This window comes from Drosophila serrata, unplaced genomic scaffold (assembly GCF_035046125.1).
Source record: "Drosophila serrata isolate PLE 108 unplaced genomic scaffold, ASM3504612v1 contig_184, whole genome shotgun sequence".
NCBI lineage: Eukaryota > Metazoa > Arthropoda > Insecta > Diptera > Drosophilidae > Drosophila > Drosophila serrata.
Genome location: NW_028257082.1, coordinates 3,201,298 through 3,226,331, shown reverse-complemented (window position 1 = coordinate 3,226,331; position 25,034 = coordinate 3,201,298). Strand labels below are relative to the sequence as shown.

Genomic DNA, 25,034 nt, shown 5'->3' with positions numbered 1-25,034 from the left:
ACTTGAAAGAAAGAGATTTTATACGTTACGAAAAAGCTTATCATATTCTCTTTACTCTTTTCTTTGATTCATTTTGGTATTTCATTACCAAGAACCTTTCTTTAACATGCTTTTTCCAATCGCACTGCGTATAAACATATCTGAAAGGGTTTGAAGCCACCCTTAAACGCATATATGCAATAGGGAGATGCTGTATTTGCTTAAGAATTGCGAACTTAAGACGTTGACTTTAAGACTGCCCCCAAACAGACACATTAATTGTTGCCGGCACGCGACGTCGTTTCCAAGCGATTGCCATTCAAATTCGTCCTAGGAGCAACAAGTAAGACCGTGAAACCTTGCTCGCCTAACCTAGAGAATCACTTTCCTTCGCCCAGACGAAGCCAGTTGGCCAGCAAATAGCCTGCCTCCCATTGGCTGCAGCAACTCGGGTCTTGTGCCGACTTGTCCCGAACTCGAGTCCTGGCATATATAAAAGGACCAACGGTTCTGGCCGTGGCCTCAGTCGATTAACTTGCTCCGAGATAGCTTTCTTTTATAACTTTTCGGTAATACAATTAAAAACAGTGAAGTGAACAGTGTTTTAAAATCTTTAAAAAGTGTTTAAAGTTCTTAAATGCAATTATTTAAAGCTTTAAGTTAAAGTTGTGCCAAACGCAAGAGAACTGTGGGACACTTAAATTTAAAGGGGATAATGATTCGCGCCTCATTAATTCTTATTGCGATTTGAATTAATTTCAGAATTAATTTAGCTCTAGAAATTCAAGTGCTGTGCGATAAATTCAACTTCGGATTTTCGGGTCAAAGAAAAAAAATTAAATCAGTAAAAAGTGGTTGCTTCCTTACCAGGATTCATATTAAATAAGTGTTGACCATATTACTGAATAAATTTGCCTAAATTTTATAATATGCTTTAAAGAGTATTGCGCGTTAGTTCAATTTCCATAATTGACATGAAAAATTTTTGTTAGAGTTTATATGTGAATTGTGTTATTATTTACAGGAAAATGGGCCAATATTGCCGAGTTATTTTTTTGTTTTAAAAACTTTTAATTCTGTCAAGTCTCTTTAAGCCCCATTCGATTCAATTAATTATGCCCTTGAACAGTCTTTTAGTTAAAAGCTCTTTTGAAATGGACCTTCTTCGGGTCATTATCAATTTCTTCTTCGTGATGTCGACGGAATCCTTCAGTGTCCATCCCAATCCCAAGCGCAATGAGATCAGTTGGGATGAAGCAAACAAGGATCTTAGTCTGGATACCACGACATCAATGTTGGGATTTAACAGTAATGATTCCTTTGTGGAGGTAAGGACTTTCGAGAGAAGCAGGGACGCGAAATCCCATCAGTTGGCTAGGTTCAACGAAATGGGTGAAATGGGACAGATGCGTGTCTACAACGTTGGTGTGCTGATGGCCTCTCATTTGGGTAAGTGGGTAATCGGTGTGGGGATTTGAGATTTGATTACCTTGCTTTTCTGCAGATTCACCTTTTGATCTAGAACGTTGTGGGCCAGCCGTGGACTTGGCATTGGACCAGATCAACAAGGTCTTCCTTCGACCTCACAATATAACGCTACTGAAGAAGAAGGCAAGGTGAGCCACCTTTCTGCGTTTTCCGTAGAACTTTTGTAAAAGCTTAGAGATCATTCTATTCACCTCATATTCCTTTCTCAGTTATCCTTCCTGCTCTGGGGCCAGGGCTCCCGGACTGGCGGCAGACATGCACTTCCAGGACGACGTAATCGCCTTCATTGGACCCGCTTGCGCTTTTGCCCTTGAACCGGTTGCACGTTTGGCCGCTTATTGGAACACGCCTATCATTACCGGCATGGGAGATCAGGTGAGGAGACTCCCCGGGATCAGGTGAAGGGAAACTCACGGAGAAGGGGTTCTGCAGTCGCGTGTCAAGCGACGCAGCACGTCGCTTTTAATTATGTGACCTTTGAGTCTGCGAAATGCGGAAACTCAATCTTAAGCCTAATCCTGAAGCACCCACTCCCCAAGCAAACCTGCCTGCTCCACGTCGCCCGCTGCCTCCACGCACAGCCAGAGGCAATCACATTTAGTCGCCTTAATTGTCGTGGTCGTACTCTTGACATTGCCAATTAAATGGCGTTCCGCTCGCTCTTTAATTTGCATTTAAGTTCGTCGTGTTATTGATAACAAATGACATTTCTCGTATCCTCTCCCCTGCTGCTGCCAGCCACCTTCCTCGGAGGGTGAACTAACGGTGACTTCTGGAATCCTGGGACGGATACACAAGTGGAAAAATGAAAATACGGTAAGTGTTTGGGTGTGAGGTCGGTCCTGTTAGGCATAAAAATTAGAATTAAATCTCACCACTTTAACATCACTGTATCACTATTGGTGTATTTCTCACTGTGTGGCTTGAACCATTCCTGGCTTGAGCAACGGGCTACTAGCCCTCTCGCTACTCTTACTCCTTACAGGGCATGTTCAAGGACAAGTCCAAGTATCCCACCCTCACCCGGATGTCCTATTGCCAATGTCGTCTTATCCTCGTCTTCGCCAGTGTCTTCCGCCAATTCAACTGGCGTCATGTAGCGCTCCTTGTGGACAGGTCGGAGCTATTCTCGTGGACGGTGGGTAAGAACTTAGAGTACGGACTGCGTCAGGAGGGACTGTTGAGTTTCGTGCGTGAATTAAATGGCAATGAGGAGGAGATCTATGAGAACTATCTGAAGGATGCGAGCATGTATGCCAGGGGTAAGTCTAACTGAAGTTAACTGTATAAGATAGGTAACATAGCTGATGCAGATACCTTGATCCAACCGAAAAACTATCTTATTGGAGCTTGGAGTGTACTAAAGAAATGTATATTTTAGTTGCGGACATATTTTCCTTTCCATTGCAGTTGTTATCCTGTCAGTTCGCGGTGTTCTAGTGCGTAAATTTATGCTGGCTGCCCACAGCCTGGGCATGACCAATGGCGAGTGGGTCTTTCTGGATGTGGAGATCTTCCAGAGCGATTACTGGGGAGACAAGGGCTGGGAGATGAAGGACGAGCACGACGCCAAGGCTCGCAAGGCGTACGAGGCTTTGCTGAGAGTGAGCCTTCTGCAGCCGACCAGTCCCAAGTTCCAGGATTTTGCGGACAATGTTCGCGAGAACGCACTCTATGATTATAATTATACATTTGGCGAGGGCGAGGAGGTGAACTTCTTTATAGGAGCCTTCTACGATGGTGTCTACCTGCTGGGAATGGCTTTGAATGAAACTCTCACCGAGGGTGGTGACATTCGGGATGGCGTCAATATCACGAGACGGATGTGGAATCGCACCTTTGAGGGCATCACCGGCCACGTACGCATCGATGACAATGGCGACCGTGATGCAGATTACTCCATTCTGGATCTGGACCCCATTAATGGCAAATTTTCCGTGGTAGCTCATTATTCCGGATTGCATAAGTAAGTAGGAATGAGGAAATAGAAAGTTAAGAAGCCTTAAACATTATCCATATTTATAGAGAATACGCAGCTGTCCATGGTAAAAAGATCCATTGGCCAGGCGGACGTGAGGAGCCACCACCGGATGTGCCACCATGCGGCTTTCTAGGGAACTCCCCGGATTGTCATGGGAATGGTTGGTGATATTATACACTAATTAAGAAACTGGAAACTCTATTTATGTTTCATTTTTGCAGAATCCACCATTATGTACTCCATATTTGGTCTGGCGCTGTTCTTGGGTCTCGTCTTTTTGGTTATTTGTCTGCTCCAAAAGTAAGTTAAAAAATATAAATATAATAAGTGTAATATTATTTTCCAATTGTAGGCAGATGAAGCTTAGTAAGGAACTCAACAACATGTCCTGGCGGGTGCGGCCCGATGATGTTCTGATCGAGATGGGTGGCATGTTCGGTTCGAAAGGCGGTCTTCAGCGCCTGGACGTGGAGAACATCTCGCTGCAGCAGTTCGGCATCCACTCGGGCCGTGCCTCAATCGCCAGCTTCACCTCGCTGCCACCGCAGGTGTACACGACAATTGGACAGTTCAAGGGCGAGCGGGTGGCCATCAAAAAGGTAAACGTTAAGAAGGTGGAGCTGACGCCGCAGCTGCTCTGGGAGATCAAGCAGGCGCGGGACGTGAGCCATGAGAACACGGTTCGTTTTGTGGGGGCCTGCATTGATCTGCCCCGTCCCACGGTGCTCATCCTCACCGAATACTGCTCCCGGGGCAGTCTTAAGGACGTGCTGGAGAACGAGGCCATCGAGCTGGACTGGAATTTCCGCATGTCACTTATCCACGACATTGTCAAGGGCATGAACTATCTTCATAACAGCGATGTAGCCGCTCACGGCAAGCTGCGATCCTGCAATTGCCTTATCGATGGACGCTTCGTGCTCAAGATTTCTGACTTTGGGCTGAGCACGTTGACCACGCCCTCGGATTTTGTGCGGGATCAGAACTACTATCTCAGTAAGTTGTTATCCAAAATACAAAACTTAGGGAAAGCTAAGAAGGTTTTTAAAATATTTTAGAGCTGCTGTGGATTGCTCCGGAGCTGCTGCCGCTAACCTCCATTCCTGGTTGCTGTCCAGCTACGCAGCGCGGTGACGTCTATTCCTTCGGCATAATTCTGGAGGAGATTGTCAACCGTGGGGGACCGTACCAGGAGGCGCGCCAGCAGATGGACGTACACACGATTCTGCACAAGGTGAGGCAGTGCAACGGCTTTAGACCACTTATCCGGGAGCGTGAGTGTCCACCAGACCTTCTGGAACTGATGGAGAAGTGTTGGGCAGACAACCAGGAGGAGCGGCCCACCTTCTCAACGATACGCAGCAACATTCGCACCATAATGAAGTGAGTCCCTATCGACTATAAAGATAAAATGAATAATTTATTGTTTAAAAAAATCTAGAGGCTTCTGTGAAAACCTGATGGATGACTTACTAAACCGAATGGAGCAGTATGCCAACAATCTGGAGAGTCTCGTTGAGGAGAAGACGCGACAGTTGAGCCTGGAGAAGCAGCGAACCGAGGAATTGCTCTACCAGATCCTGCCCCGTCCTGTGGCCCAGCAGCTAATGGCCGGCGATCTCGTCGAGCCGGAGGAGTTCAGCAGCGTGACCATATACTTCAGCGATATTGTTGGCTTCACAGAGCTCTGCGCCCGCAGCAGTCCCATGGATGTGGTGAACTTTCTCAACGACCTGTACAGCACCTTTGACCGGATCATTGGGTTCTACGACGTGTACAAGGTGGAGACCATTGGCGATGCCTATTTGGTGGTCTCAGGTCTCCCGGAGCCCAATGGGGATAAGCACGCCCGCGAGATTGCACTGATGGCACTGGACATCCTCCAGGCTGTCAGCTCTTTCAACCTGCGTCATAAACCGGAGTACAAAATCCAGATACGCATCGGAATGCACTCGGGTTCCGTTTGCGCAGGCGTTGTGGGCAAGAAGATGCCGCATTACTGTCTCTTTGGGGACACAGTAAATACAGCCTCGAGGATGGAGAGCACTGGCCAACCAGGTAAGATTCACGTCTCCTCCGCCACCAAGGTTATACTGGAAAAGTTCGGCACTTTCCAAATGGAGCAGCGTGGTGACGTTGAGCTTAAGGGCAAGGGCACGGTGACAACGTACTGGCTAAACAGCACCACTGAGGGCGAGGCCCGGCCACCCACACCGCAAATCCTTGCAACCGACGAGGTGCCCTTCCCACTCCTGTTTGCCGGCATGGGAAAGTAAAGAAGCTAGATCGCTCTGAAGTCAATCTCCTACCAATCAGTATTAACAGTAGCCTCTGCTGAATATTTTATACATATATATTATGGATTTAAATAAATATATGCTTTTACTGTTTTGAAAAAATTGCTAATTGTTACCAGTAAACTGATGGTAATTTCTTGATTATGAAAGAAACTAAAAATATTAAAAACAAGAAAGGAAACTTACTTGCATTTTCGATCATTCATAACTAAGCCAAAAATGCATTAATTTCAAATCGGAAAACGGTTCTTTGCTAGTTTTTTTTAGGTTAACAAATCTACATACTAAATTAACATTTAACAAAAGTAAAATTTTTGCGATTTTGTTAATCAATTTTAACGATGTAACCCCTTATAAAATATTGAAATATCGAAAAAATTTTGAAAATTTATTTTTGAACCGGACATGGTCAGAATGATTTGCCTGTTGATGCTGATCAAGAATATATATGGTTTATAGGGTCAAAAATGATTCCTTCACTTTCATTTAAGCTTCTGATTGAAGGTGGAATACCATTTTTAGTCGATATTATTTATAACAAAGCTAAAAATGCATTAATTTGAATTCAAAAAGCGTTCGTATGTTCATTTTTAGCAGGTTAATAGAACTGAATACCCCATTTAAAATGTGAATTTTTGGCCAAAATACGCGTGGAATATATATAAAAATATAACCAAAATACACATCCCCTGAGTTAAAGGCACCTTTATCACTTTATCCCATCTCGTTAACAGGTGTTTTTGCTTTATATATTCAGATACGCTTTCTAATGTCCTTTGATTTCATAAAAACAAGCACTATATGCTAAGAGCTTTTAGGAAAAGCGAATTTCCAGGATAAAAGCTTAACTGCTTTCAGGAACCAGAATGTAGACGGTGGATTTTCCAATTCCTTAGCCATCAGCTGTTCGAACTGAAAGCGCTTTTCCGCAGGGGGAGGAAATCTGTATTTGCGCATAGCCGTGGAAAAAGGAACAGGCACAAAAACAAAGTCGTGAAAATAGAAAGATTAAGTCCTGTTCGTCCTTTAAGAGGCAATAGTTAAATTGTATAATGAGCATCCATCCGAAGCCAAAGGATCTGGAGGTCAAAGCGAATGCCTTGGTCAATGGAAACGAAACGAAATTCACCTGCTAGCCATGTAGATGCAGTGTAGATACCCGGAAGAAGATACAGATACAGATACACACACCGCTAGAAGAGCACTCCGTAGCATTGCCCAACGTAGTCTGCCGCCATGAAGGTGTTCCGGCTGCGTCTGGTGAAGGTTCTCTTGCTGGGATTCCTGCTGGCCAACCTGGTCTTCTTCTACTACACCTGGAACACGTTGCTCTGGCGTCGCATTAGCAGAGCCCTTTCCGGCGAATCGGCCGCAGCGGAGGAGCCAGAGCCACCGAAAGCGGCCAAGCTGTCGCCGAAGGACAAGGTGCGGAATGCCAATAAGCACATCCGGAAGTCCATTACCATCGTGTTCTACGGCCACTACAACTTCGAGCAGGATCTGCGTGCGAGCATCGATAGTATCTTGGATGTGATACCCAATATGCCCATCCTAGTGCTCCAGGAAGGTGGATCCGACTATGCCTATCCACCGGTTGGCTACGAGCGGAATTTAACAGCCGGAGAGGAGCACACCGTGGTGTTCCAGAGCCTGGCCTTCGATGTGCGTCGTACGCGGCAAGAGCTGAATCCCCTGGCCGCCATCCGGACCAAGTATGCTCTTCTCATGCCGGACAGTGTGCGCCTGAGCAGCAAGAACCTGTTACAGAAGATCCTGCGTGAGATCAATTCAATGGGATTGCCGGGACAGCCCAAGGAGCAACGTCCACCCGTTCCGCCTGAGGAGATGGTACGTCGGATGGTGCTGGTGCCATTCGCAGGCAACCTTAAGACCTTTAGTACCTGTGTCAGAATGACCATGGATCTGCCCAACTGGACGCTGGAACTAGTGGCCACCAATGATAGTCGGCGTTGTGATTTGGTGAGTAAATTTGAAAGGGGTTTGAGTGGTTAAGCTGATTATCTTCTTTCCCCCAACAGTTCCTTCAGAAGCACGCCATCCTGTTAGATGTGGCTGCATTGGGCTCCATGCCCGAGCCCTTCACCCTGCCATTCCCGGAGATGCTCTATATGCAGGCTAAGATTGCCAATCTGTCGGTGAGTATGCCTCCCGGATGCTTCCAAAAACCCGATTTTGAAATCCCTTCTTGTAGACCACGGTGTTCCCCCAAGCGTTTCAAGAGGGCCGCCGTCTTTTCGCCTCCTTTCACACCAAGCAGCGGAGGATGGAGTTACGGCGCCGACAGTTCCGGGAAATGTACAAAAAGCTGCAGATCAAGAGGATCGTGCGGCGGGCGTACCGGGTTCCTGGTAAGGCACAAGCAAGAGATGTATGGGGCCAGGGTCACGGTCTGGTGCTTGATGGCCAGTTCTCCTCGTCCAACACCTCGCTGCCCCTGATTACCGACATCGATCTGTTTGGTTGCGAACGAACCACCAAGTCCTGCATCGGGAATGTGTACGGCGGAAGGCCGTTCTACTCTTACCTGGACAAACATACCCCACCTTGCTGTCTGGATAAGCTGCGGACAACGTTTAACCACGTCCTGGAGGAGTTTGAGAACGTTGGCATTCGTTACTGGCTGGACAATCGGGCGCTCCAAAGCGCCATCGAAACAAATCACCTATCGCCGGACGCCTACGATATAGATATTAGTTTCAATGTCCAGGACTTGGAACGATCCAATGCAATGAAGAAGTCGCAGAGCAAGCCGTTTGTGGACAATGAGGGCTTCTACTGGATCAAGGCCACCGATGGCCACTATTTTCGCGTGCAGTTCTCCAAGCCAAACCAGGTGGGCGTCAATCTGCTGCCGTATGAGATTAGTGGAACGGAAGCGCGTGCCAACGGATTTTTCGGATGGAAGGCTACCACCTTCTCGGCGGACTTCCTGCATCCAATGTCCACGGTTCTGTTTCTGGGCAAGAGCGTCATGTGTCCAAACAATGTTCTCGAGTATCTGGAGGCTAAGCACATCAGAGTAAAGTCCGCTGACTTGGATGCGGAGGAGGAGTGAACTGGACTGGACTAAAACCAAAGGCTATATAAGGAATAAGATGCCTTCACTTAAGGCATCTTATTCATTATATGGTCTTTGTCCCATGAGCCTGTAAAGAAACCTTGGAAAGCTGAAATTATTTATGTTGTTCTGGATAATCTATTATCAGATTATTATCTGTGTTGATATCCGTAAGTGTTTTAATGAAATCACGGTCCAGATGTATCTTCGGGCCTTTGTGATTCAAGATCTCTCAGTCCAGCAATTATTTTGTTTAACGCCAGACCTTATGACGGATTTGACTACAGTTTAATTAAATTTTCTATTTTGTTTTTCTAGCGCAGATATATATGATATTATACAATTTTGTGATCCTTTACATTGCTTCTAAGTTCCTTTAGTTGGTTGACCTCAACCGGACGTCGATAGCAAATTTGTTTAGACTTATAGGAACATAAACATTAACATAAGACGGATGAACTACGATTCTTTTAGAACCAGCAGATCTATATGTGTAAAATATAATACATACAATCAGACTCGAGTGTTTATATGCGGGGCTTATCAAAATATATCTGTTAACGGGTTTAATTTAGCTGCGTACAGTGGTGGCTGCATCAGGCACCACACTTCCCTCGGGTAGCTCCCGGACCAGTGAAAGAAGTTTTTCGAGCTTGCTTATCTGCAGGGTGGTTTGGTCGAGATACAGCTGCTTTTTGGGTGGCTTGACCATCATCCGAAGGTTTGGCGATAGCTTCAGAGATGTGGTAACACCCCTACGAGTTTTATAATGATTAATCAAAGATTGTGCCTTACAGGACAAGCAGGGACTTACTTTTCATCCCCAACCACGATGAAAGCGAGCTTCTCGTTGAAAGCCAGCCGGGTGAGCTTGTTCTTCCGCTTGGGCACCACAGCTTGGATGCAGATCGCCTTGTATTTGTTCACATTCAGATCAAAAACATGCACCTTGCCTTCGGTGGTGACCGCAGCGAAAACAGTGCTTGAGTATGGGGCCCACTTCACGTCGCCGACGGCAGAGCCCAGATCAAAGATAAAGAGCGGATCGGCCCGCATGTCCTCCCAGACTTTAACCCGCCAGTCGCCGCCACAGGACACGAAGATGTTGGAGTTGAAGCGGTTAAAGTCAATGCGATAAACAGACATGTTGTGGGCATTGTATGTCATCAGATACTTGGAGCTGAAGGCCGTGCTGCACTTGTAGATGTAACCACACTCGGTGCCCACCAGGAAGATCTTAGAGAAATAGTAATATAAATATAAAAAGTAAAAGCTCACGGGAAGAAAGCCGTGTACCTTGTTGTCGATGGGATGGAAGACCATGCAAGAGCCGCCACTCTTTAGGCTAACCTTGGTACCATCTGGCCCATCTACGAGTCCGTTCTCCCGATACAGCGTTATGATGGTGGTAACCCAGAGCTTGTTCTGCATAAGGATCCAGTTAAAGACCCGTCCATCGGAAGAGACCGAGAAGAAGTTGACTTCGCCATCGGTCATGTCCTTTCCCCATTTGATCTGCCAGACGCACTCGCCGTGCTTGCAATTGACGCCCTTGGAAACGTACAGCGGTTCCTTGCAATCCTCCCGAAGGTTGTACACGGCCACCTTGCCGTCGTACAGACCAATCACCGCCAGAAAAGGATACGCTGGATGAATGTCACAGCACATTACGCCGCTGTCAGTTTGGACTAGGGATCGAGATAAAGAATTAATAAGTTTCTAAACACAGAAACCGATACGAAACCTACTTATATAGTCCGGAAATGAAGGATTTTTGACGGTGAAGAGACACAAGTAACCCTCGTTGGTTTGCTTCATAAAATCATCTAAGCATAATTGGAGAATTACCCTTTAATAATCTATTTTTAAATTAACTTAAAGCTCAACTTACGTGATCCAAAACAGACAGCAAATAGGTCATAATAGCTGGGATTAAAGAGAATATCGGTGACGTTCATCTTCTTGGTCTTGTCATACTGAAACTTCCACAGGGGCAGCAGGTTGCCCTCACCCTCACGGAACTCATCCGCTGGATCCTCCCAATAGCGATAATCGTGAGCAATGTCATCATAGATATTCTGGTTGATCATCCGCTCTAGGATCTGCCAGCACTTTAGATACTTTTTGTTCAGCTGCTCGGCAATGGCGGACTTGTCTTTGAACTTCTTTTCGCGCCTGCCACGCTTAATGTCTTCTTTCTTGCCGCCTCCCTCCTTCTGCGACTCCGCGAAATTCTCCAGATATGAATCGTAGATGACCCACTGGAGCACATTAGCTCCAAACTGGGAGCGGGGCGGAGGAATCGTTTGGGTGTCCACACTCTGCAGGTATTGGAAATTGAAGTTATGCATCATACTATTGTATTGTCTTTAATCTTACCCTCTTTGGGTTCGTATAGGTCAGAGCAGCCCGTTCGCAGTAGTTGAACTGATTAATTAGTTTCCTTTTCTTGGATGAAGCAGTCACTGCCCGCGGGGCACCGGCAGCGTCTTCGTCGTGGGTCTCGCCACCTTCCCCCTCGCCCTCACCCTCATCGCCCTCGGTGCCCTTGGCCTCCTCATCGTCTTCTTCCTCGACCTCCTCATCCTCTGGGGGACCGTCCTTAGCGCTTTAATAATTATAATTTGAATTATTTATTTTATACTAGGATTTTGTACTTAGGCTTACCCGCGGTCATCTTCGTCCTCCTCGTCTTCTCCCTCCTCTCCCTCACCGGCCTCCGGCTCGCGCTGCTCCACCACCGTATAGTTGGGCATGGGCAGCGGGTAGCCGATCTCATCTGACTCCTCGATTTGGCGGCGCGCCTCCTCCGAGTCCACGTGCAGTGAATTGCCAGTGAAGGCGATAAGAGTGACAGTGTTACCCGGCAGTGGAGCCGGGACAAACTCCCCCTCCTTAAAGCTATAGACGACGAGGTTGCGGATCACATTTGTATTGGTGGGTGTCAGCACCTTGGTGACCTCCTCACCAAGTTCCGCCTCCGTGAGATCCAGCTGGTCGTCCGGCTTGAGCAGCTGGCGGGATTTCATCCAGGCATCGAAGTCATCGGCATCGCCGCCACCGCCTCCACCACCTTCGACCTTGTTCTTGGAGCTCCTCATCTGGGGGAATTGGAACAACAGCATGACGAACTCTTTGGATTTATAATTCGGTGAGTGTGGTGCATGCAATATTCCACTGAAGGTGCCAAGAAAGAAACCAAGCTGGGAACGGGTGTGGAAGTGCCGCCACTTACCTGGCTCTAATCCCTGGGTGCAAGGTCTAGCTGGAATTGGGTCAGGTGAGAGAGGAAACATGATAAGGGGAAACCAAGCGGAATGCGGCATGCGACTTCAAAGGAGGAATATCCGAAAATCTTATGAACAATATGGCTATACCCCAAGGAGGAGTTACCTCGTCGCCGTCGCTGCCGCTGTCGCTGGCGAGCTCCTCCGCAGGATCGCCCGTGGGTCCCGGGGTACTGGACACCTCTGACATGGCGTTGCTAACTAGACTTAATGTGATTCGAAATGGGAGCGATCTGTCCTACTTAGCTACGACTACGATTTGGGTTTTATATATTTGAAGAAACAACTACAGATTGTATGTACATTGTATTTACAGTTTGTAAATGAAGAAATTTATTGATTATTTACATTAGTTACAATCAGGCACTCGTGGTATTTACAGATCCCTAGGACACAATGCGTTCCAAAACTCTCAGAAGCTAGTTTAGAGATTTTTCTGTTTTAAAAGTGATAATATAATACAGTGCATTGAATTCTTTATTTTTACAGGATCCGTTTTAGAGAGAAGATAAATTTAAAGAGACTATAAAAAAATAAGACCTTACTTTGGTATAAAAAAATCTTATTTTCCATATAATATTTTTCGAAAGTTTGGGTGTTAGATTCGTTATCTTAAAGTGATATATTTTCCGATCTCCCAAGGCTTTCCCTGAGGTTTTGAAACGCATCTACCTCACACTCTCACGCACACAGTTCAACGAAGTTCGATCAGCTAAGAGTTGCTAGTGAAGATGCAATCTAATAATCAAATACCGCCATGGCCTTGTTGGCTAGCTTCCACATCCTGGACGAAACTTGAGGTACTTGGGTCACAACAAGAAGAAATATTCGAGAATTCTCGAACTTGGACTGGAAGTCGGAGAAAGGCAACCGGCTGCTTCGCAGGAATCCGGCAAATGCGTCCAACGAGAGTGGCGAGGCAAGACTGAGCCCAACAGGAGCTTGAGAGCCATAAGACCCAAGACAGCACCGATGACGTTCGCCACGTCAGCGGGCTCTTCAGGAAAGGAAATGGCGAAAAGTCGAAAAACTTTCTGGCCTGACGTCACAACAGGATGAGGCGGAGTAAAAACAAATTGCAGACAACTCGATTAGCTGGTTCTGGAATGGGGAAACCGGGGGATAACAGCAACACCGACCCTGACTGCCGTCGAGATGGGCTCTTTCATAAATACATATTTATTTTGATGGCCATCTAAATGAATAAGGTGAGCCTAGGGTCGTATACGTGAGTGATTTATCGACTCTTTTATTGCGTTGGGCCTGATGAGGCTTCGACACTCACCAGCCCGGCTAGAGCCAGGCCAAATAAATTGGTAGCTGTAACCAAATTGCACCGCTCCGATCGCTCTGATTTTTCGCTAGTTCGGAGCCCAGAGCTCCTAGCTCTGATTTTCCTTCCCGGCTTGGCTGGCACGCACATGGTGGCCATTGGGTCACGCCCACCTCCACATCCTCGGGCGGATTGGGCAGGAAATTGCAAATTATGTTTCGTGACAAAGTTCCATCAAGGAGAACTGCCTGACGGAGCCAAGCTTTCAGCCAAACTTATTAAAAAGTAAGCGCAAATAAGCGCAAAAAATTTTTAAGCACAGAAATAGACTTGTGCTGAAGCAAGGACCTCGCATAGGCATTACGTTGCCAGCCATCGAGGCGAAAGGATGTGTGCACACCCAGAGGAGTTTAGTATTATGTGTGCTAGAGTTCGAAAAATAAGTTATATAGCTTCGATAGTTACCTTCGGCTTGACCTGCTTGCCATCGCCCTTTCCTGGCTTTTGTGCCATTGTTCCTGCAGTTCCTGGGGTTCCTCCTTCGTGAGTTCAGTTCCTCTTGTGGCCAAGAGATTTGTCGGTAGAGTTTTTTAAATCCCTTTTCCAAGTGAAAGTTTTGTTGTTTTTTATCTAGTTCCCTGACAGGAGCCTGAAAAGTGTCTAACCCGAGTGCGTAATTCACAGAATCGAAGCACACTGAAACGATATTTTACGTAATCGCAGGGGCCAGGACCGGGAAGTGTCTTGTCTGCCAGTTCGATGACTTTGTTTGTTTCAGTTTCTATAGAAATTTGGCAATCGGTTACGGTTACGCACTAGGTTACAGTTGCCATTTGCATATCGATTGGATATGGGAAAGAGGAGCAAAAGATGGGCCTTCCGAAAAGGTTAACAAAGTTATAGTGCTCCTCAATGCTCAGTGCCAGCAGCAGAGTGTGGAGTGTAGTGTCTATATAGATGCGCCTGCTAACGCTGCTTCAGATTATGTACATCTTATGGACTGTGAAAAATTACTATACAAATTTGTGATTAAAATTATAATTAAACTAAAATAGAGGTCCTCAGTATTATGAAAATATATAAATAATATAAAAATTTTAAAATATATGCCCTATAGAAACCAAATGCGAGCCTCTTGCTAGAATTTCTGTGGTATAAGACTTGATTTTGTCTTATTTTAACAGTACTTAAAATGATATAAATCTAATCACAATATGTATGTAATATAGATTCAAAAGAAAATGTATCATAAATAGTTGTGTAACACATTTGTATAATAAAGAAAAAACTATTATCCAGGAAAAAGAAAAGGAAGTGATTCTATATAAAAATCTATTTGATGCTTAGAATCATCAGACTTGTAATTTAAAATATTAATATTTTTAATTAAATAGAAAAGGTTTAGTTAATAGAAAACTAAAATCATCTCCCCCTATTTTACGAATTTGTAACTCTTGATTTAAATAAAGTGAAATAAATAAAACTAAACAAGCTACACAAACTAAGCTGCACTAATTTCAATCAGAAATAGTGGTTCGGCAAGATGCAGCATCGCAGCTTGTCTAAACAAAAGCGGTCTCATCAAGAGCCCAGATATCATAATGCATTCATCGCTCGCGATCAGCGGAGCCCGACCGCGTCGGCTTTTTGGTGGTGACGACGATGACGACGAGCGCTTTGATTGGAACGCCCCTTGATGCGACGCGCATATCAATTAATTACCTGCGACGACTGTTACATTTGGCTGGGCCGCGGTGGACACCGCTTTATGCGGGATTGGGCAACCCATCAGTCAGGGGATATTACAACAGAATACCTGCGGACCGATTGCAAATCGCTGGGCAGCCGGACGCACTGCAGTTGTTGGCCGAATTTATTCAAATCAGTTTGATTCCGCGTGAGGAAGCGTATAGGTGTCGTCTCTGCTCCGATCATCGTCCACTTGCAATGTGCAAATACGTCTTAATTGCTGCACTGGCCGTAATGGTAAGCGGGCGTTCAATTAATCACTAATCACCGAATTAACATTGCCCTTGGCTGCACCACATAAAACACAGGGCTCCATGGACTGCGTGCTGGCCACGCTTCACCACCTGCCCGGGGCCTTTGACTTTGACTTCTCCAATGTGGATCTGGTGAACTTCCAGTACTTTAAGAACCTGCCTTCCCAGGATCCCCGTACTGCAGCCACCGCGAATCCGTTCCTAGAGCACTTTCAGAAGAAGAAGGCAGTGCTGGACTATCTGGACCGCTTGTTCTTTGGGAATTCGCCTTTCCAGCAGCCCAGCGAGATTCCCTTTGATCCGCACTTTGGTCGCGCCTGGCGGCCGGTCTACGAACGGAAGTTTGGTCATCGTGGTGAGCGCCTCATCGCAGCCCTGGGCTCTGGTTACTCCATCCGCCAGCTGCGACACTTTGGAGCCATTCCGCAGGAGTTTGGCACGGCTCACTATCCCAGCTGAGGCGGGGGATTGATGTAGATTCAGTAGCTATAACTTATTTATGGAATAAACTAAGGAACAACGATAAACTGTGGCTGAAAGTGTTCTCGCTAGAAGGAATACCAACATAACCTGTGGATTATCATATTAGAGCAATTTTTTGTAGAAACGGTTGTATTTTTAGGGTAAAAACTTAAGCTCTAATACTTCAGACTCGCCGCTTCTGCGTGGAGATGTACAGGACATTGTTGCCGCGGATGAAGGCATCGCCGTATTTGTTCTTCAGCTGCCCGTTTACATACTCCTCCGTCTGCTCCAGACAAATGTTCATGTAGCCGTCCAGGCACGCCAAGACACCTGAGGGAAAAGAAGGAAACCTGTGTGTTAGCAACCGGCTTTTTTTGTTTACATTAGATCTGTGGCTTTGTAGCTCTGTGGCCTTGCCTCGGTAGTCCACGCCGTTGTTCAGCTTGACGGCAACGGGGCGGCCGTGAATTTGGTTGATAAACTGTGAGAGGGCTTCTTTGCGAGACATAATTACGGATAAATCTTAAATTTGTTAAGATCTTCGCGAATTTTTAATATTAGTGTGGCCAAGTGCTATATCTGTCTATATCTGGCATATTTGAAAACGGAAAGATTCTATAGCTATAGCCATCACATTAGGCGTTTTTTAATTTCGGAATTGTTCTTGGACGGAATCTGGAGTAATTTTTGCTTTAATGAATTTAGAAATATTATAAGGTATACATTCTCGCTTATAGGTTTTTTTTCAGCATTTAGTTTTATATTCAGCATGTTTTAGCATATTTCTGGAGAGAATCTAGCTTTCAAGGGTGCTCACGGCAAATGGTCTCACTGTACTTAACAAACTAAGCCATAGATGGCGCTTTGTACGAAATTTTGTGGACTCCTAATAAAATTCGCACAGTTGTAAGATAGGAAAAGGTTATAAACATTGATAAATAATGTTATTGTGGCTTAATTTGCCAGCGTCAAGGGTGACCAGTTGCTGAAATTATAAAAATGAAAAACCAAGCAGACACACTAAACTTTTTGCGCCACATTTAAATTTAAATTACAATTCATTTTCTGTGATTAATTTGTGTGGAGTAGATTAAAAGCTTAATATTATCAAGTTATACCTATTTTTTTGGGAAAATTAAAAATACAGTTTTTTCTTTTCAGCTTTTTTTTCCTGCAGCTCTTATTGACCCAAAATTCAAATACATATTTACATATATAGTAATTCATGTAAGGGACTATTATTTTCCTAACCAATAATTTGTATACAATGATTTTTAACTTATTAAAAAATGATTTTAATTGTTTATATGAATGTATGTTTACTACCGCAATAGACTAAATACATTTGGTCAAAGCCAAGCCATGAAATAAATAAAGCGGAGCATATAAATTATGACCTACAATGCAACTAGGAATTACATTATATATTATATTCTGGGCTCAGTGAATACCCTCCAGTGGCGTATAGGTCTTGTACTGATATAATTCAGGGCCTCCATATCCGTAAAGGAGTTTTCCGCGTCCATGTTCATCGTAGTAGGGATAGCGGTATTTGGGCCTGTAAAACAGGAATTATAAATTAAAATTATATTATACTGGAATATAATAGTAATTTATAAATATAAAGTAAGATAATATACATATGTAAAGCTTACCTTTCAAAGTACTGGAAATTGGGGGCCTTTGGCTGAACGGTGGCCAGTGTTGTGTGCACCACAAAGGCAATAATAAACAGAAAGAGCTGAAAAATAAAGCAAATAAAGTGTTTAAATACTGACAGACGGCTGTAAATTTCAATGGAAGTTGTAAAATAATAAATACTTAAATAATATTGTCTACGAAATATTAAAATTACAAAAGATAAAGAAAGAGATTAAATGCATTTAGCAGTATAAATGCCAGAGAAAAATTTGTGTTACTTCGTACAAGTTGTTTAACTTTAAAGGTAAATACTTGCTGATTTTATCATTTTAATTTCCCCTAGTCGAGCTTATGTAGTTTCGAGAAAGTAGTTTGAATCTCATAAAAATTTGGTTACGGAAAGCTCAAATCGTGGAAGTTAAACCTCAAAGAAACTCACATTGGCTCACTGTGTCAGCCACTTAAAGTGTAAAGTGTACGGGTAAATTGCGATTTGTTGTCCAAGAAATCGCTTTCAATCGCATTTAACCAACTCGCAGCAGCAACTACTACTGGCCAACTACTGCGAGGCAACGGTTGATGACGCCGGTTATGCAACCAAAGACAACAACAATACAACGATGCGCAACTTGGCCACAACTTGTTGCTCAGAGATTATGACACATTTCGCTTGGCTTTCAACTTGGCCATAAGAAAGAGAAAGAGCGAGAGAGAGAGGAAGTTTGATGGCGATCGCGGCTTTCAAGGTCTCTCCTGGAGAGAGCCTTCCACTTTGGCCCACATATGTTTTGTGTTGTGTGATTTGGAAATGTGTCAGTCGTCACACGAATTTCGAAAGAAGAACGCCCAAGTGCTCATTGGAAATTCAAGTCACAAATTTCCTACAACGACGACGACGGTTTTCTTTTGGTGGCTGAGTGCGACTTTCGCGCAGGCGCAGCGGAAATGGTGTCAGCGGGTCTGCCATGTGGGATGTGCTAATTGGGGAAGTAAACCTTGGTGGCGGTGGAAATCTAACTTACAGGCAGCACCAGAGCGTTCAACCTAGCCATGTCTACTCCGATGCGAGTGTGTATGCAGATATAGTACGTGTATAGTTTCCCGATCGCAGGCGTTGCGGCACACAGAGATGTTCGCCGATCGCGTTTTGTTTGGCAACTGAATTGCACTGCCAGACGAAAGGTGTCCAGAGGCCGTAAAGAGAGCCGGAAAGCTTGTCAAAGAGCGTTGGAGCTTCGAAAGTCAAGCTTAAGTTTGTTGTAAAAGTCAGGCACTCTCTTTTTTAGAGTCTCTCAGGCTCTCAGTGCCTGCAGATTGCATTACTTGGTGAACAAATTTAACTGGCAATCTTAATAAAGCTTATTTTTTTAGCCGCTTTATTTAATTTAATACTAAGTAAATAAATTTGTATTTATTATAGAATTTGTATAGAATTTTGTAGTTGAAAAACTTTTTAATTTGGATTTAAATGGGACACTTAAATTATATGTGTTTAGGAACCAAAAGAACTCTTTGAAAGTCCCAAGAAATATAAGGTAGTTAAATAAACAATTACACTCATTAGTTAACTAAATAATTTTCGTTTATCTCTTTTAACTAATTTGTTTACTTAATCTAATGATCCTAAAGATTTTGCAACTCTTGAAGAAAGTGAAAGTCCTGAATAAAAAAACTCAAAGACTAAGAGCTCTTTCCGCATGCACTTAGCCTGCCGGAAATTTATGTAAATAAACAAAAGGCAATAGTTGTAATATAAACCCACCTGATCCGACTCACGTAGGCTCTTTTTTTGATCTTCAAGAGAGCATTTAGCAGTCAGAGAGCAAGTCGAGGATCGGAAGAGATACATAGGAAGCTTCAGACGGCGGAGACAGCTGTTCCAAGTGGGCAAATAAATGGGAATTGGGGCCAAGTTATCAAGTCACCAAAGCGGTTGTGGACCAACTGGCTGGATGCTGCCGCCTCTGATCGAGATGACGATGGACAATTATGTAACTTCTGCAACCATAAAGAGTCGAGAGCTCCATCCGTATCAACACCTACAGTCGATCCAAAGGCTGTGCAACCAGTTTTTGCTTTCTTCACTTTGCGACTCTGTGCCATTTCTCCTCGGCTCCCGGGCACTTTCTTTGGCAATAGCATTTGCATTCGCATTTTTCCTTGGGTTTCTATTTCTGTTTAACATTCATTTCTACCTAATTTTTTATCTATTTTTTTAGTTTGCTTTTGGCTTAAAACGGACGGAGCAGTAACCTTTGGCAAATATGCGTACTTAGTTCCGTCTGCCATGAAAGACAATTTTGGGTTGTCATAAAATTAAAATTAAAAAAAAAATAAAACAGTTCATAACATTGAAGTACCTGCTCGAAGGTCGCTAGCAAAGTCACAGTTCGGAGATCATAATCCATTAATATGCCACAAAATGAAGACTTAAAAGTATAAGTACACAAAGAAAAAGAAGCATACAATATAAAAAAAAATCTCGTAATTATGGGTGACAACTATGATTATTTACTTTTAAGGCTAAATCATATTCTTATTTTAAGTATATATATTTAGTTTTGAATAAATCTATGAAGATTTGTTTATGCAGCATAGCATGGTGAGCTAAATAATCATTAAATATAATTTTAATACTTAAACAAGAACTTTTGAATTAAAAAATAAGTATATAGGGGTGCTCCAGAAGAAAGTACACTTTAAAATCTCTTTAAAAAGTATCTAAAGGTATGTATTTTATGATGTACATATAACAATTTATTTATTTTACGACTCTTTTTAAACGTATTCTAAAGCTTTAAGTATTCAGTAGAACCCTCAATATTAGTATTATATCCTCGCATTATATATACTACTAATACTAATTCAAAATATTTTCAGTATAAAACATGATATATATTGTTTTCAGTGTCTAATAAATCCGCTTTTAAAATCCGCTAAAGATTTGTAAACCCAAATTGTATCTTTGCTCTTCTCGCTCTCTGTTTCTCTCAGTTTCTCACTCTCCCAATAAGTTTTGGCTGTGTAACTTCTCAAATTTGTTTGCTTTGCCATATTTTGTTGCTGCTTTAGTGTTGATTTTTATTTCTAATATTTTTCCAACTGCCGCTTGGCTGCGCTTTATGCAACCGCACGATTTCTGCGATCCGCAGTGTTCAGTGATCAATGGTCCAGTGACTGGGACGGGCGGCGCTCCACCGGAAAGTAAAACGCGCTTCGAGACAATGTTACGCCTGGGACAGGTCTTTATGGTCTCTGTAAGTGAACAGAAATGTGATTGAAACGAAGTAAATAAGCCATAAATTAAGTGGTTAAGTGGAGTGCTTTGAACAAAAATAACGCAGGAAGGCTTAAATGGAGTGATTTTGGCATAAGCCGAGTGTGTCATACGGGGCGTATGAGTAATAAATGTCGATTGATACATTTCTTGCGCAATTTCTTAAGTTTGTGAAATATTCAAGCTAGACGGCTTGAAAAAAATTGAAAATACATTTTGATTTATTAAATGTTATGAGTGTTTTTATTTGTTGATACTTATTATGTTTTATTTAGTTCAACTTTGAGTTTATTTCTGACTGGAATTCAAATGAAATATGGAAGTTGGAGTTGTTGTTAACTTTTAAAAATAAATAAAAAAGAACAAAAATAAAAATAAGAATAAATAAAAGAATAATCTTTTAAAAAGTAAAAATGAAAATGATTTTAAACAATTCAAAGACAGTTTAAATCTATATTTTTTTGGTATTTGTCCAAGTTCCTGTTAAGAATTTTCTTTAGATTCAAGTCAATCTGTAAATGGTATTTCATTGCAGATCACATTTTATAAAATTATTTATTTCTACAATTTGAGATAAATAATCACTTGATTTTCAATGAGTTAAGAGTTATTTTGCACCCTTGATATATATTTGTTTTTAATAATAGTATAATAGTGATATAATAGTGATACTAATAGAAATTAAAAATTTGCTTTCCAGCTTCCCCTGGTGCTGATCTTAATGCTTCAGGTCAGCCAACCAGCCGAGGGCTTTATCATACGTCTTATAACCGAGACACTACAGAATAATGTGGCCGGTGAACCCGTACTTCATGAACGCACCAATTGGGATTTCGATCCCGAGGCAGCCAAGCGAGCGAGGTCCTTGTACTACGAGGTAATCTTATTAAAATCCTTAGTAACTCAAAATCATATTAAAATTATATCATATTCCTTGCAGAAGAATGGCTTCCGCTCGTCCAAATTCATTGAAAATCTGGGCTTGGGCCTGGATGGGCGGCACGAGGAGCGGCGACAGGCGCAGAGGGAGCGCGATGTGGGACGGCTGAACGGGGAACACAACGTTAACTATCCGCCTCCGCCGGCTTAGCCATAAATAATTATGATTTAAAATTTAACTCTCGTTTCGTTTTCATGCCTAATCCGGACCTGGGGGATGTGCATATGGGGAAAAAACGCCAGTGCACATTGTCATCATTTTAATTTGCAGCGATTAATTGTCATTGTGCGCATTAATGTACTTCACAAGGATTTGCATAATTTGCACAACGTTGCCGGCTTTCCCCATCCCTCCATCCCTCTCCATTCGGCTTATTGTTAATGACTTGCAGGCTGAGAAGGACGAAGATTGTGTGGGAGTGGGTGTCCTGGCTCCCACAGCAATGTTGTTGTGGTTTTAATAAACGTTATTAGCCGACTGGCAGTGCTGCCTGCAACTGCAAATTGCCGCAATTACATTTCGCTGAAGCGAAAAGCAACGGCAGCTACTTACTTTCGCAATTGTTGTAATTTCATAATTCTGTCGCATAATTGAAGCCAATTTCGCTTCGAGCTGAATCAGGACAACGCAGATGGGGGACTGGGGGAAAGGATACAGGTGCGAATGAGCGAGCATTCATTCCCAGCATCAAATTCGAAGAGCTTGGAAAAGCGAAGAGATTCTGGGAAAGTGTTTCGCATTTGGATTGCCTTTTTAAATTGTCTTGGCATACTTTTAGTCTTTGCTAAAAGATAAATTTAAGCTCAAGTTGCTAAAGGTGTTTTTGGACTACCTTTAAAATCGAATTTAAGAAGGATATATAACTTCGCGGCTAATAATAATAAAATTATAAAAAACGAGAGCAATAAGTATTAAATTATTTTTCTTATTGAACTTATTAAAGTATATTTTCTCCCAAACGAAAAGAAAAAAACCTGCAGAGAGTTTTACAAAGATTAAGGTTAAAAATTCCTGAAAATAAAACAAGTTCACATAGAATTTGGTAACCTAAATATTTTGTTTCATACCTTAGTTCACCTTTTGAATGGATTTTAAAACTCCGGATGTTTCTAGATATATTTCATCGTGTTGTATTTACATATATAGTAACTCAGAGAGCATTTATTTTCATCGGAATTTTTATTAAACTGCAACAGTCAATATGTGTTCAGAACTACCAGAAATATATGAATATTCTTCAAAAGAGTTCAATCGAGTTGTAAAAAATGTCCTTATTTAAACCCTATTAAATAAATATTAGCGAATTCCAGTTGAATCGGATTGCCAGAACCGAGGGCCGACAATCATGGGTATTAAGCGAACAATGAGAGCCGCAACTGCAGAAGCCACTGCAACAGCCACTGCGGAAATTAACTGCCTCCCAAAATGAGGCGGCAACGAATGCAAGGCAAACTGCTGTGATAAATAAATAAAATTACGCACAATTTGCGGCTCTTTCGGATCAGCAGAATGGCGGAAATGCAGAACGGAAATTACATTACAACTGCAGACTGCGCACAATGCGGCGCGTACAGTGCGTATACGTGATGCGAGGCCAAAGCAAGTAGATAACACCATAAAATTGTTTAATAAATTGTTAATACAACATTGTAAATATTTCATTGATAATCATCGAGTGCCACATACCCACTCCTCCTCACCAGGAGAACCCGTGCGAACCGAAACAGTTGTTCCTGTTTATGACACTAATTTAATACGAAATCAAACAGTCATCGGCAAGTCGATAAGGCATGCGGTTTGACTTTTATTAAAGGCAAAATGTAAATAGAATCATAATGATATTTTGGTCGGGCTAACAGGGAGATTCCCATCCCCATCTCCATTCCCTTTCCCATTTCCATTCTCGTCCCGAATCCCGTCCAGGAAGAGGTGCATGCATTCATTAGCCTTATCAGCTCACTCAACATCAAATAAAATGTTTAATAACACCCCCCGATGGGCGGGGTTGCGAGTGGCAAACTCGATAATAATGACGGGATATCACAGGTTGAATCAATTGTCGCGTTGTTGGGTATTAACTTTCATTTTGTGACGATTTTCCCCTGACATCAATTGCTGTGAAAGCGGATTACTTGTCATAAAAATACGCGCACAAAAAAGGGAAAATTTATGTAAACGCACGGAAACTGGATGGGGGAGGGGGATGGGTTCTTATTCTCGTGGAAAATGTGTGTTTTGAATGGGTGCTAAATGCTTTTTGATACTATTATTATTCTGACAGGACAGGTAGGACCATGAATTGCTGACAGGTTGATGGATGCCAAATACTCTGTTTCGAAACAGGTCAATGGTTTAGATATTAAATTGAATTTTTCTAAATAAGAAGACTATTGAAATATTCACAATTATCAATAAGATATATATGACTATAAAAACAACCTGCTACACAAGGCTTTGTAAGTTTAAATCTTTATTTTGTAAATTTTCTTATAAAACAGAGTATTCGCAATTTCCTCAAATGATAAAAATGTTGTTATACATATAATGCTAAATTTTTTGTTGACAAATTTAGTTGCCTTTCTGTTTCCTGGCGAATCAACATTAGCATAAATGCAGAATTATATATTGGCTAGACATTGCATTAACCATTCCCAGTCAATTGGTTTTTATAAAATAGTACCCCCATCGAAATCCAGGGACTCGCATGGAAAGCACTTCCTCATTATTGGTTCAATGCACCTGAAGGACATCCAGAAGGAGAGGTGGTGCAATGAATTTCTTAATGCATTTCCGTTGCGCAATTGAAGTCAAACCAAAAGGCAGGGCAACAAGGACTCTGGCGGCGGCTAATGCACGGCTATAACCACAAACAACAACAATAAATGTCAGCTCGTCCTGCATGCAAGTGAAGTGCAGCCGGGGAGGAAGGGGTCGAAGGTTGGGACTTGGAAGGGAGCCCAGCGAAAGGCAAATCAACTTTGCTTGCGCATAAAATGTAATTTATAAAATGTAATATAATATCAACAGCACACAGAGCGGGCGGGGTCATCCCACAACAATGCCATAATGTCAACTGCCTTTTGTCCTTGCGGCTGATTCTGCTGGCGACCCGCTGCTGCTTGAGCTTCGCCCTCACCCAACCGAGCAGCATTTATTTTATTTCATTAAAAGCAGGTGTACAGAGAGAAAATATATGGGGGAACTTTAGGGCAATAGTTTTTGAGAGGAACATTTAAATCAGAGACAGAGACAGGCACTGTCTAAGCATCTCTGATTTATGATTATTGCAGGTTGCTATCAATAGATCCAGGATATATATATTTG

At 42.9% G+C, this 25,034-nt stretch overlaps 7 protein-coding genes across 9 annotated transcripts; 4 read left to right on the top strand and 3 right to left on the bottom strand.

Moving 5' to 3' along the window:
* Nucleotides 1–1,029: 1,029 nt before the first annotated feature.
* LOC110179234 (atrial natriuretic peptide receptor 1) lies at nucleotides 1,030–5,847 on the top strand. The gene is made up of 11 exons (XM_086828065.1): nucleotides 1,030–1,428; nucleotides 1,484–1,595; nucleotides 1,677–1,842; nucleotides 2,206–2,283; nucleotides 2,453–2,729; nucleotides 2,878–3,433; nucleotides 3,493–3,608; nucleotides 3,670–3,748; nucleotides 3,801–4,444; nucleotides 4,507–4,831; nucleotides 4,890–5,847. The coding sequence occupies exons 1-11, from the start codon at nucleotides 1,095–1,097 to the stop codon at nucleotides 5,722–5,724; spliced, it is 3,522 nt and encodes a 1,173-aa protein (XP_086684191.1). The 5' UTR covers nucleotides 1,030–1,094; the 3' UTR covers nucleotides 5,725–5,847.
* Nucleotides 5,848–6,514: 667 nt separating this feature from the next.
* Nucleotides 6,515–9,342, top strand: LOC110179219 (ribitol 5-phosphate transferase FKRP). Its single transcript, XM_020946654.2, has 3 exons — nucleotides 6,515–7,725; nucleotides 7,785–7,901; nucleotides 7,958–9,342. The coding sequence occupies exons 1-3, from the start codon at nucleotides 6,982–6,984 to the stop codon at nucleotides 8,819–8,821; spliced, it is 1,725 nt and encodes a 574-aa protein (XP_020802313.2). The 5' UTR covers nucleotides 6,515–6,981; the 3' UTR covers nucleotides 8,822–9,342.
* LOC110179218 (dynein intermediate chain 2, ciliary) lies at nucleotides 8,943–14,870 on the bottom strand. Of its 3 annotated transcripts, none has more exons than XM_020946653.2 (8): nucleotides 13,850–14,870; nucleotides 11,492–11,925; nucleotides 11,204–11,432; nucleotides 10,716–11,145; nucleotides 10,573–10,650; nucleotides 10,121–10,512; nucleotides 9,639–10,060; nucleotides 8,943–9,579 (listed from the first exon to the last, which is right to left on the bottom strand). In XM_020946653.2, exons 1-8 carry the CDS (start codon nucleotides 13,895–13,897, stop codon nucleotides 9,396–9,398), a joined length of 2,217 nt encoding a protein of 738 aa, XP_020802312.2. In that variant the 5' UTR covers nucleotides 13,898–14,870; the 3' UTR covers nucleotides 8,943–9,395. The 3 variants fall into 3 exon arrangements, with proteins under 3 accessions (XP_020802312.2, XP_086684188.1, XP_086684189.1); XM_086828062.1 differs by lacking the exon at nucleotides 13,850–14,870 and adding an exon at nucleotides 12,865–13,642; XM_086828063.1 differs by lacking the exon at nucleotides 13,850–14,870 and adding an exon at nucleotides 12,218–12,316.
* LOC110179224 (uncharacterized) lies at nucleotides 14,441–15,914 on the top strand. The gene is made up of 2 exons (XM_086828064.1): nucleotides 14,441–15,370; nucleotides 15,442–15,914. The coding sequence occupies exons 1-2, from the start codon at nucleotides 15,047–15,049 to the stop codon at nucleotides 15,844–15,846; spliced, it is 729 nt and encodes a 242-aa protein (XP_086684190.1). The 5' UTR covers nucleotides 14,441–15,046; the 3' UTR covers nucleotides 15,847–15,914.
* A 13-nt stretch (nucleotides 15,915–15,927) lies between these two features.
* LOC110179225 (U6 snRNA-associated Sm-like protein LSm6) lies at nucleotides 15,928–16,573 on the bottom strand. The gene is made up of 2 exons (XM_020946662.2): nucleotides 16,270–16,573; nucleotides 15,928–16,182 (listed from the first exon to the last, which is right to left on the bottom strand). The coding sequence occupies exons 1-2, from the start codon at nucleotides 16,358–16,360 to the stop codon at nucleotides 16,034–16,036; spliced, it is 240 nt and encodes a 79-aa protein (XP_020802321.2). The 5' UTR covers nucleotides 16,361–16,573; the 3' UTR covers nucleotides 15,928–16,033.
* A 550-nt stretch (nucleotides 16,574–17,123) lies between these two features.
* Nucleotides 17,124–18,650, bottom strand: LOC110179241 (uncharacterized). Its single transcript, XM_020946694.2, has 3 exons — nucleotides 18,516–18,650; nucleotides 17,508–17,593; nucleotides 17,124–17,410 (listed from the first exon to the last, which is right to left on the bottom strand). The coding sequence occupies exons 1-3, from the start codon at nucleotides 18,543–18,545 to the stop codon at nucleotides 17,293–17,295; spliced, it is 234 nt and encodes a 77-aa protein (XP_020802353.1). The 5' UTR covers nucleotides 18,546–18,650; the 3' UTR covers nucleotides 17,124–17,292.
* Nucleotides 18,651–20,615: 1,965 nt separating this feature from the next.
* On the top strand, nucleotides 20,616–21,888 carry LOC110179242 (uncharacterized). Its single transcript, XM_020946695.2, has 3 exons — nucleotides 20,616–20,750; nucleotides 21,471–21,647; nucleotides 21,711–21,888. The coding sequence occupies exons 1-3, from the start codon at nucleotides 20,616–20,618 to the stop codon at nucleotides 21,858–21,860; spliced, it is 462 nt and encodes a 153-aa protein (XP_020802354.2). The 3' UTR covers nucleotides 21,861–21,888.
* Nucleotides 21,889–25,034: the final 3,146 nt, after the last annotated feature.

Bases quoted from the DNA above. Each gene is read 5' to 3' on its own strand.
- LOC110179224 (XM_086828064.1), top strand. From the start codon at position 15,047: ATGACGACGAGCGCTTTGATTGGAACGCCCCTTGATGCGACGCGCATA. The intron at 15,371-15,441 runs GTAAGCGGGCGT...CATAAAACACAG, and splicing joins TTGCTGCACTGGCCGTAATG to GGCTCCATGGACTGCGTGCT.
- LOC110179218 (XM_086828063.1), bottom strand. From the start codon at position 12,301: ATGTCAGAGGTGTCCAGTACCCCGGGACCCACGGGCGATCCTGCGGAG. The intron at 11,926-12,217 runs GTAACTCCTCCT...CAATTCCCCCAG, and splicing joins GCGGCAGCGACGGCGACGAG to ATGAGGAGCTCCAAGAACAA. The intron at 11,146-11,203 runs GTAAGATTAAAG...CAATACCTGCAG, and splicing joins CCTATACGAACCCAAAGAGG to AGTGTGGACACCCAAACGAT.
- LOC110179234 (XM_086828065.1), top strand. From the start codon at position 1,095: ATGCCCTTGAACAGTCTTTTAGTTAAAAGCTCTTTTGAAATGGACCTT. The intron at 1,429-1,483 runs GTAAGTGGGTAA...GCTTTTCTGCAG, and splicing joins GCTGATGGCCTCTCATTTGG to ATTCACCTTTTGATCTAGAA. The intron at 2,730-2,877 runs GTAAGTCTAACT...TTTCCATTGCAG, and splicing joins TGCGAGCATGTATGCCAGGG to TTGTTATCCTGTCAGTTCGC.
- LOC110179219 (XM_020946654.2), top strand. From the start codon at position 6,982: ATGAAGGTGTTCCGGCTGCGTCTGGTGAAGGTTCTCTTGCTGGGATTC. The intron at 7,726-7,784 runs GTGAGTAAATTT...TTCCCCCAACAG, and splicing joins ATAGTCGGCGTTGTGATTTG to TTCCTTCAGAAGCACGCCAT. The intron at 7,902-7,957 runs GTGAGTATGCCT...CCCTTCTTGTAG, and splicing joins CTAAGATTGCCAATCTGTCG to ACCACGGTGTTCCCCCAAGC.
- LOC110179242 (XM_020946695.2), top strand. From the start codon at position 20,616: ATGCAACCGCACGATTTCTGCGATCCGCAGTGTTCAGTGATCAATGGT. The intron at 20,751-21,470 runs GTAAGTGAACAG...TTTGCTTTCCAG, and splicing joins GACAGGTCTTTATGGTCTCT to CTTCCCCTGGTGCTGATCTT. The intron at 21,648-21,710 runs GTAATCTTATTA...TATTCCTTGCAG, and splicing joins CGAGGTCCTTGTACTACGAG to AAGAATGGCTTCCGCTCGTC.
- LOC110179225 (XM_020946662.2), bottom strand. From the start codon at position 16,360: ATGTCTCGCAAAGAAGCCCTCTCACAGTTTATCAACCAAATTCACGGC. The intron at 16,183-16,269 runs GCAAGGCCACAG...CTTTTCCCTCAG, and splicing joins CAACGGCGTGGACTACCGAG to GTGTCTTGGCGTGCCTGGAC.
- LOC110179241 (XM_020946694.2), bottom strand. From the start codon at position 18,545: ATGGCTAGGTTGAACGCTCTGGTGCTGCCT. The intron at 17,594-18,515 runs GTAAGTTAGATT...TTTATTTTTCAG, and splicing joins TGAACGCTCTGGTGCTGCCT to CTCTTTCTGTTTATTATTGC. The intron at 17,411-17,507 runs GTAAGCTTTACA...CCTGTTTTACAG, and splicing joins AATTTCCAGTACTTTGAAAG to GCCCAAATACCGCTATCCCT.